The sequence below is a fragment of the Amblyomma maculatum genome, chromosome 1 (assembly GCF_055883805.1).
Source record: "Amblyomma maculatum isolate TAMU_Amacu chromosome 1, ASM5588380v1, whole genome shotgun sequence".
Taxonomy (NCBI): domain Eukaryota; kingdom Metazoa; phylum Arthropoda; class Arachnida; order Ixodida; family Ixodidae; genus Amblyomma; species Amblyomma maculatum.
In genome coordinates, this window is record NC_139344.1 from 445,152,934 (window position 1) to 445,163,676 (window position 10,743).

Sequence of the window (10,743 nt, forward strand, 5' to 3'; positions counted from 1 at the left end):
GACGGAGAGGATTCATCCAGAACGACGGGCATTTTGGCTATTTCAGTGGTGTGACGACGAGACTTGCACACACGCATTTTTTCACCATCTGCCTTGCCTGCGTTTGCGAAGGTTTCTCAAAGTGCAGCTCTCAGGGAGGGAGTCCCCTACTCTGGCTAATTTTAAAACGTTTCCCGGCGGCAGCGTGCCTCCCTCACCTACGCAAGCCCGGTCATGGTTGGTGGGTCGATACGTGTCTGCCTCGGACTCCTTCGGCATTTCCTTTTGTACTCCGAGTTTAGAAAAGAAGCGGTGCTTTCCGGCCTGGTGAGATTTTCAGTCAAAAGAACTGCTTTGTTAACGTGCACGTCTCTTTTCTTTATTGAATCTGCTTGTCTAGCCGCTTTTTCTCTATGCAAGATTAAAACGTTATTATTTAACGACGCTTTGTTGTGTCGGGGACCTTTATTTGCCTGGCAAAATTCAAATATCCTTCCTCTGCTGCCGGATTTGAAATAGCTATCAGGTAAATTAGTGCATTAACGGCGCGATATCGGCACCATTTGAATCACTGCCGCGAAGCCACGTCTTGGGACTTGAACATAGAACTTAGCCAAACAAAGCGACAGCACACGCCAGACGGGAAAAATGCTTGGTCATTGATAGATAGCTTTAAGTACTTTCGCACTATTCTCCTCGTGTGCTGGTATGAGGGCGCTACTACTCCCGAACTACGAGCGCCACCTACCGCACAGCCGGTCGCGTTCCGCCTCCAGCGCGCATTTCGAGAATGGCAGTCGCGTACTGTTTTGCGACTTCAAGCGAATTGAAAACGTGGACGAGTTTTTCAAAGGTATCAGTGTTCAGCGTGGCAGAGATCCGTATGCTTATCAGCACATTTACGGCGTTCGCGAAGAAATGTCCAGCGCTGTGGGGCCGTCGGATGTAATCGAAAAATGCGTAGCCAAGATGAAGAGCATTGACTACGACGTGCTGCTAGAGGTAAGCACCTTGTTTTAGCTAGCAAGTGCAGACGTGTCTGATCTGTTATTGTGGTTCCTTAGGTTTCTGGGGGTGATCGGAAGACGGTGAAAACCACCTGCACCTGCAAGGCGGGGCGTGAAGGCTGGTGCAAGCACGCTGCTGCGTTGAATGTTTATATCAACAGCCACCACCATACGTCGTGCACGGACCTGCCATGCGCGTGCAATAGGCAATCATCCCAAAGATCGACACGAAGAAGTTGATAAGGATCTATTTTCAGGTAAGAGCAATACTGATGTTTACAATCCTTGCCAGGCCAATAATTTAGCATGTTTTAAAACATGTTTACCTAGGACGCCCACTGCCAGCGCAGGTACTGCAACCACTCGACTAGGCCGTCGTTCACACGCAATTCTCTCGCGTCAATTCTCCATTCAGGCATGTGCTTGATCACGAAATATAGGCTTTACAAGGTCAACGAACACCACCCTGAATTTCGGTTGAGTAGAGAAGCAGCTGTACAGAGGTTTGTTATTACTTTACACTTAATGTGCGACATCTGGTTGTATGCACAGGCATGTACTAATAATATGCATGCTTTATAACAGGTTGCATCTAGAATGAAAGCTCCGAGCGACCAGCTCCGAAGCTCACAGAATAAAGACAAGGCAGAGCTAGTTTAAAATCCTTGCAGACAGCCTTGTAAGGAGGAGTATTTTCTCAACTGCGGCGACTTCCTATAGTAAGGAACAGCGTGGAAGATATTTGAGCACCTCACATCGCATACAATTTGTGCTAGTGTATATTTAGTAGTGCAGAAAAAGAAAGATGTTGTGACTGCATGAAATGACTGCTCCCTGGCTTTCTGAATGAATTTGAAAAGTGTAGTCATTTACCTTAGCAGTCACCTTCAAACACAGCAGCCCAAAGTTCAACCAGAAATGGTGTCATGGAATTGTTTCTGTCTTACAGTATCAATATGCACTTCAATAGGAGGACTTCCGTCAATTTTTACTCCCCACAGGCAAACAGATGGAACCCCTGGAACGTGCAGAGCTATCAGATTACTGCAAACTACCATCCATGAGGTGCTTTGAACAATGTGCTAGACTTATTACCAGCCGTATCCACATTTTCACCTTTGAAGTAATCAGAACTTTATTTCTGGCAGGTGGGACTTATCATCCACCCTAAACAGCCATGATTGTGCTGCAGCCCGGATGGTGTCATCGCATCTAATGATCCCATTCAACTAATTGAAATCAAATGTTCGTTTTCTTTGAAAGATTATGTCCTTCTTGATCATGAGGATGAGGTTAGTCATATACCATATGTACAGTCTTTGCCAAAAGTAAACCAGGCTGCGGGTTTCGCTTCTCGGGCTAGTTGCAGAGAATTTGCACCACTTATAAAGCTGGAAATATGTGAAAAGTAAAGTTGAGCTCCTATCCTCACTTATTAACAATTTCTGATCCTCTGGAATTCAACATTGGCAATACAAGCGAGAACCAAAACATGCAGCCTGGATACTTTTGGGAAAGACGGTACATTATTTTATTGGCAAGCTAGCAGTTACCAAAACACACCAGTATTCAGTTCAGTTCAGTCCTTCAATCGTATCCGACTCTTCGTGACCCTATAGACCATGTCACGCCACGCTTTCCGGTCCCTCACTATCTTCCTAACATCAGATAACTTCATCTGCAGCGCCTCGAGGATGCCATCTAACCATCGCGTTCGCTGCCTACCCCTACTCCGGCGACCCTCAACCTATCTCAACATCAAATCTTTCTCCAGCGACTCCTCTCTTCTCATCAGATGATGACCAAAGTATCTGAGCTTTAACTTTAGAATTTGACCCTCCAATGAGCAGTCAGGGCTTATTGTCGAAAATATCGACTGATTTGATCTTCCGGCAGTGCAAGGAACTCTCAAGAGTCTCCGCCAGCACCACAATTCAAACGCGGCAATTCTTCGGTGGTCAGCCTTCTTTAAAGTCCAACTCTCGCATTCATACATCACAACAGGAAATACCATAGCACGAGTTATACGGATCTTGGTTTGCAGACTAATGTCTCTGCTCTGTACTAGGCGGTCAAGGCTAATCATGGCTCTCTTTACCAGAAGCAGGCGTCTCCTAATTTCATGGCTGCAGTCTCCTTCAGGCGTAATCTTGGAGCCCAAGAAGAGAAAATCTGTCACAGCTTCCACTTCTTGTCCCTTGATGCTCCAGGACTTGATAGGGCAAGACGCCATGACCTTTGTCTTTTTAATGTTCAGTTTAAGCCCAAACTTCTCACTCTCTTCTTGTACGCGCATCAGAAGTCTCTTGAGTTCCATTTCACTTTCTGCCATTAAAGTGGTATCATCCGCATACCTAAGGTTGTTGATACGTTTTCTAGCAATCTTCACTCCAGCGGAAGACTCGTCCAGAGCGGCCTTCCTCATGATGCACTCTACATATAGGTTAAATAGGCCGGGCGACAGTATGCAGCCTTGCCTGACTCCTTTCTCAATCGGAAACCAATCAGTAAGACCATGCCCAGTTCTGACTGTGTCCTCTTGCCCTTCATACAGGCTCCTGAGGAGACAGATGAGGTGAATTGGAACTCCCATCTCTTGGAGAGCTTGCCACAATCTACTGTGGTCTACGCAGTCAAACGCTTTCGCATAATCAATAAAGCAGAAGTAGATGGGTTTCTGGAACTCTCTTCCTTTTTCCGTGATCCAGCGAAGGTTGGCAATTTGGACTCTAGTACCCCTGCCCTTGCGAAACCCAGCTTGCACGTCTGGAAGCTCCCGATCCACATACTGCTGCAGCCTACCTTGGAGGATTTTCAGCATCACTTTGCTAGCATGAGAAATAAGCGCTATCGTGCGGTAGTTGAAACAATATTTGGCACTGCCTTTCTGTGGAATGGGGATGTAAACCGACCTCCTCCAATCCTGTGCCCACTGCAGGGTTGTCCAAATCTTCTGACATAGTGTATGCAGAATGTTAACAGCGTCGTGGTTGAGGTTTTGAAGCAACTCAGCTGGAATGCAATCAATTCCGCTAGCTCTGTTCTTAGCAAGGCTGGCTAAGACCCATTCAACTTCACTCTTCAGGATGCCCGGCTAGAGATCAGTAATCACAACCGTCTTAAGTTGGGTTTGCACATCCGGGTCCTTCTTGTACAGTTCTGTGTATTCCTGCCACCTCTTTATCTCTGAGGCTTCAGTGAGGTCCTTGCCTCGTTTGTCCTTTATCACGCCCAGATTAGCACAGAAGCTTCCTTTGATATCTTTGATTGTCTTTATACAGAGCTCTTGTGTTCCTTAATTGGCTGTTGTCCTCAACTGCTTGGCCCTGTATGTTCAGGAAGGCATTCTTATCTCTCCTTGCTATTTGCTGAAAATCCGCATGGAGAACCTTGTATCTTTCTCTTATCCCCATAACGTTTGCCATCCTCCTTTCTTCAGCTATTTGCAAAGCCTCTTCAGATACCTAGTTTGCTTTCTTGCATTTCTTTTGCTTTGGAACTACCTTAGTAGCAACTTCTTGTATTATATTGACACATGCCATTCATAGACGACGAAGATTTGAACGGGCGATTCGAAAAAGACGACAAAGCAATACGGTGCTGCCTTGCCTGGCTGTTGGTGTTCTTCGGTGCCAGAGTGCCAGAGCGCCTTCTCAGTAACGTTACGTTACAAATCTGGTGGAGGAATAGCCAGGTATCGATCCAGTCCTGCATAATCAACCTGTCAATACGGAGCTTACCCCCGTACATCAACGCCTCGGCCGCCGCCTACGTGGAGAGCCCCCTGAATTCGGACACCTTCCGGCCGCTACTAGGACGACGCACCCTCAGACAGCCGTAGAAGCTGCTGCAATGACATCTGAGAGCAGGCTTCCCACCCACATTCTGTGTCATCAGCCGCAAACGCCCCCCTCTTTTCATGGCGACGTGTTCGAGGACGCCGAGGACTGGCTTGAGAACTACGAGCGAGTTGCTCGTTACAACGGGTGGACTGATGAGCGTAAGCTCCACAACGTGTACTTCGCTCTTGAAGAGTCTGCACGGACATAGTTTGAAAACCATGAGGCTTCCTTCCCATCCTGGGCAGCCTTCTGTCGTGATTTCAAAGCCACGTTTCCTAGTGCCGACCGCCGGGAGCGAGAGAAGCTGCGCTACACTCACGCATTCAGCGCCAGAACGAGAGCGTGCGTATGTTCTTTGAGGACATGACACGCCTTTTCAGCCGTGCAGACCCACTAATGCCAGAAGATAAGAAGCTGCGTCACCTGATACGGGGCGTTAAACAAGAACTTTTCGCGGGACTGGTGCGCAGTCCACCACGCTCTGTGGCGGAGTTTCTCAGCGAGGCAGCGACCATGGAGACAACGCTGCAACACCGAGCCCGTCAGTACAACCGCGACGTGAACATCATTAGGTCCGACGCACCCCCTGTACATGTCGGCAGTGACATGGACTCACTACGCAATCTCATCCGTTCTGTCGTGCGGCAGGAACTGCAAGCGCTCCGGATGCCTTGCAACACAGCATCTTTTCCTTCATTGGCTGAAGTCGTCCGGGACGAGGTGCGTATGGTAGCTCATCAAGTTGCTGACGTTGTTCCCCAGCAGCGCGTTCCTCACCAGACGTTTGACGCGAGGCCCACCTACGCGTCCGTCCTGAGTAAGGCTCCCCCGCTAGACCATAGTATCAACGCTGCAGCTCCAGCAATGGAGCCGCAGGGTCCCCGCATGGAGCACCTCGCATGGAGCCGCATGTGCCTCGCTACTCCCCTCCGCCAATCTACCAGCCACCCCGTAAAAGTCAAGTATGGCAGCCCCGGGATCGTCGGCCCCTGTGCTATCATTGCGGTGAAGCCAGTCACCTTTACTGGGCGAGCCCGCACCGCCGCGTCAACATGAGGGGTTTCGCCTCGGAGGGCCTCTACCCTCGAAATGCAGAACGGCCTACAGAGATTGCAAGCGACCTTGCAGCGCGACAGTGCCCCGTCACATCCGGTTATCAAGAGCGTCGGTCTACGTCCCCAACGAGCAACCGTTCGACAAGTCCAAACTCTTCCCGACGCCGCTCTCCCTGCCCTGGTCGGGAAAACTAATACCAGCGGCCTTCGGAGGCATGGTCACTGATGTCGGGAAATGTGAAGATCCTCCGTTATCGTCAGGCCGACCCGATGAGATTTCACTTGTGTCAGGTAGCGACAACATCCGGCATACTAAGTCCGATTTGTGTGTAACGATGGATGGAGTAGATGTCATCGCGTTACTCGACACTGGCGCCGATTATTCTGTAATGAACCGTGGTCTCGCCCGAGAATTGAAGAAAGTTTTGACAAATTGTTCCGGCCCGAAAATTTGTACGGCGGGAAGTCACTTGATTGAACCTGCAGGCAAGTGCACAGCGCGGGTCGGCATCCGTGGTTTTGTGTATGTCGGAGAATTTATCGTGCTTCCTGAGTGTTTGAAAGACTTGATCCTTGGTCTAGACTTCCTGCACACCAACGGCGCTGTCATCGACCTGAAAGAAGCGCGTGTTTCCTTTTCGACGAAACGAGCCGTGGCGCGCATTCCGTGCCACGGCTCGTGGCACGGAGCCGCGGCGCGCATGGGTCTGAACGTTTTGCGTATAGTTGTCGATGACGTGAGGGCTCCGGCACGTTCTAGTGTGCTGGTTCTTGTAAAGCATCCTTTGTTCCACGATTACGAGGGCATCGCGGATGGGCACCTTCCGCTACTACTCGAGAAGGAATTAGCCATTGCTCGAGGACTCGTACAACTCCAGAACAGTTGTGCTACTGTGCTCCTGACAAATTTTGCTAAGGAGATGCGGCATCTCGCCAAGGACACGGCTGTTGCCGTCCTTCACGATGTTACTGCCTTGCCTCATTTATGCACCGCCGGAACGAACCCTAAAGAAGAGGCCGCACCTTGTCATGCTCTGCAAACCGTTAAATTGGCCCCGACTTGAGGCCCGATCAAAGGAACCTTCTCTCGGCTCTTCTGAGCGATTTCGCAGACTGCTTCGCCACAGGCTCGAAGGTCGGTCGTACTCCTGTCGCCAAGCACCGCATCATCACCGATGAGACCACGTTACCGGTATGCCAGCTCCCGTACCGGGTTTCTCCTAAGGAACGTGACGCCATTAAAACGCAAGTGGATGAAATGCTTGCGGACGACGTGATCCAGCCTTCGACAAGCCCATGGGCGTCGCCAGTGGTCCTTGTCAAAAAGAAAGATGGCACCTTGAGATTCTGTGTCGATTACCGAAAGGTAAACAACGTGACCAAAAAGGACGTCTATCCGCTGCCCAGGATTGATGATGCCCTCGACCGACTACGCGATGCCAGGTACTTCTCCTCATTAGACCTCAAAATCCAGCCTTCGACAAGCCCATGGGCGTCGCCAGTGGTCCTTGTCAAAAAGAAAGATGGCACCTTGAGATTCTGTGTCGATTACCGAAAGGTAAACAACGTGACCAAAAAGGACGTCTATCCGCTGCCCAGGATTGATGATGCCCTCGACCGACTACGCGATGCCAGGTACTTCTCCTCATTAGACCTCAAAAGCGGATACTGGCAAATCGAAGTGGATCAGAGAGACAGAGAAGGCTGTATTTGTGACACGCGACGGCCTATACGAGTTTAAGGTGCTTCCGTTTGGTCTTTGCTCTGCACCGGCCACGTTCCAACGTATGATGGACACGGTTTTATCAGGTCTCAAGTGGCAGTCGTGCTTGGTGTACTTAGATGACGTTATTTTCTCGCCTACTTTCGAGCAACACTTGACAGGTTGCGCATCGTGCTTCAAGCACTCAAATGCGCGCAACTAACGATCAAGCCTGAGAAATGCCACTTTGCTTTCAAAGAACTACGCTTTCTCGGCCATGTTGTCAGTGCACAGGGCGTTCTCCCTGATCCCGAGAAGACTGCCGCAGTGTCAAATTTTTCACGTCCTACCTACTATCAACGCTTCGTCCAAGATTTTTCTAAGAAAGCTGAACCACGGACAGCACTAACCAGAGATGACATACCCTTCCTGTGGGGAGACGATCAAGAGCAAGCCTTCCGGGAGCTTAGAAGTCGCCTACACAAACCCCCAATACTCGCCCATTTCGATGAAGACGCCGCAACAGACGTACATACTGATGCCAGCAACGTTGGCCTCAGCGCGGTACTCATTCAGTGGCAAGGCGGAGTAGAACGGGTTAACGCCTACGCGAGCCGAACACTCTCACGATCAGAGGCGAACTATTGGACAACGGAGAAGGAGTGCCTTGCGGTAATCTGGGCCATCAGCAAGTTTCGACCATATTTGTACGGGCGACCCTTCCGTATTGTCAGCGACCATCATTCCTTGTGCTGTCTGGCAAGCCTTAAAGACCCGTCTGGACACTTAGCTCGTTGGAGCCTCCGTCTTCAAGAGTATGACGTTACTGTTGTCTATAAGTCGGATTGCTTGTCACGCGCGCCATTGGACTCCACCGCAGTAGAAAACGCCGACGAGTTTCCCTTTATTGGGGCCATTACTCAATCCCATATGGCTGACCTTCAACGCAAGGACCCGGAGCTGGCGCCGCTCATCGATTATCTGGAAGGACGCGGTGGTAGAGTACCGCTTGTTTTTCGTCGTGGCTTGCAGTCATACGCTTTACGAAGTGGAGTTCTCTACAAGCGCAATTTTGAAAGATCAAGAGAGACATTTCTACTCGTAGTACCTACGCACCTACGGCCTGACATCTTGAGCGCTTGTCACGACGAACCGTCCGCCAGCCACTTGGGAGTTAGTCGTACGCTTGCAAGAATTCGGGAGAAATACTATTGGCCGAAATTATTACCTTCAGTACGATCCTACGTTAAAACCTGCCGTGACTGTCAACGCCGAAAGGCTCCACCCGTGAAACCAGCTGGATTTCTTCAGCCGATCGCTCCACCGCAAACTCCATTCCAACAAGTGGGAATGGATCTTCTTGGTCCTTTCCCGAAGTCAACTATTGGAAAGCATTGGATTGTTGTCGCGACAGACTACTTGACCTGATATGCTGAAACCGCATCGCTCGCAAATGAAACTGCCACCGAAGTAGCAGAGTTTTTTGTCCACGACATCGTGTTGCGTCATGGCGCTCCGGCTGTTATCATTACCGACCGCGGGGCAGCTTTTACGGCCCGCCTGACTAATGCTGTACTGAACCTTACACATACTAGCCATAGACGGGCCACGGCATACCACCCGCAAACTAATGGCTTGGTGGAACGGCTAAACAGAACTCTGGCCGACATGCTGTCTATGTACGTGGATATAGAGCATAAGACCTGGGATCAAATCCTCCCATATACCACGTTCGCATATAATACGGCACTTCAGGAGACGACGCGGCTCACACCCTTCGATCTTGTCTTCGGCCGTCGAGTGACCACTCCACTGGATACAATGCTGCCCGTATACACCGACGACGAACATGAGCTTGACCTGGATATTGCTAGTTTTACTCAGCGTGCGGAAGAAGCGCGGCAGCTGGCAAGACAGCGCATATACCTACAACAGCAACTAGACGCTGACCGTTACAACAAGGGACGGCGCTTCGCTGCCTACGAGCCTGGAGACTATGTCTGGATTTGGACGCCCGTTCGTCATCGTGGACTCTCTGAAAAATTGCTGCGTCGGTACTTCGGCCCATACCGTGTCCTCCGCCGCCTCAGCGACGTTACTTATGAAGTTGAATCCGCGACCCAAGATCCCTCAAGCCGCAGATGACGCAAGTTCACTGACGTCGTCCGGATGAAACCCTACCACGATCGCCCCACTGACTAATCTTAAGACTGATGGCACCCCGTTTTGTGCTGTGGTATCCCACACCAACCTAGCATACTATCTGTCAGCTCTTCGCATCAAGCAGCATTTGCATCATCGAGGCGATGCTGCCAAGAAGGGGGCAATGACACATGCCATTCATAGACGACGAAGATTTGAACGGGCGATTCGAAAAAGACGACGAAGCAATACGGTGCTGCGCTTTTGTGCTGCCTTGACTGGCTGTTGGTGTTCTTCGGTGCCAGAGTGCCAGAGCGCCTTCTCTGTAACGTTACGTTACAATATCATGAATATCTGTCCACATCTCTTCAGGCTCTCTGTCTTAATCTAATTCTTGAAATCGATTCCTCACTTCCACAGCTTATTCTGATGGAATTTGATCCAGATCATACCCTAAAGGCCTTCTAGTTTTCTGCGTTTTCCTCAATCGAAGCTTAATTTTGGCAACAAGAAGCTGATTATCGGTGCCATAATCGGCCCCAGGCCTTGTTTTTACTGCTTGTATAGCGCTTCTTCATCTCTGCCGGCAAAGAATATAATCGATCTGATTCCTGTACAGACCGTCCGGTGAAGTTCATGTGTACAGGTGCCTCTTGGGCTGTTGAAATGAGTATTCGCTATGGTCAGGTTGTTTTCTTGACAGAACTCTACTAGCCTCTGCCCAGCTTCATTTGGCTCACCAAGACCGAACTTGCCTGTAATTCCGGATATTTCTTCACTCCCGACCTGAGCATTCCAGTCTCCTATGAGAAAAACGACGTCTGATGATGGAGTGCGGTCTAAAAGGCATTGCAGTTCCGCATAAAATCTCTCAACGTCAGCTTCTTCAGCAGTAGTGTTGGAGCATAGACTTGGATAACTGTTATGTTGAAAGGGTGACCTTGGATCCGAAGTGTAATCATTCGGTCGTTTTTTGTGGTTGTACCCTAGCACTGCTCTGCCCATTCTTCTGTTTA

The 10,743-nt window shown here is 49.9% G+C and overlaps 1 protein-coding gene across 1 annotated transcript; it reads left to right on the plus strand.

Annotated features, from left to right (window-relative positions):
* The first annotated feature begins 687 nt into the window (after positions 1-687).
* LOC146209605 (uncharacterized) lies at positions 688-1,226 on the plus strand. Its single transcript, XM_084580640.1, has 2 exons — positions 688-981; positions 1,044-1,226. The coding sequence occupies exons 1-2, from the start codon at positions 688-690 to the stop codon at positions 1,224-1,226; spliced, it is 477 nt and encodes a 158-aa protein (XP_084436766.1).
* Positions 1,227-10,743: the final 9,517 nt, after the last annotated feature.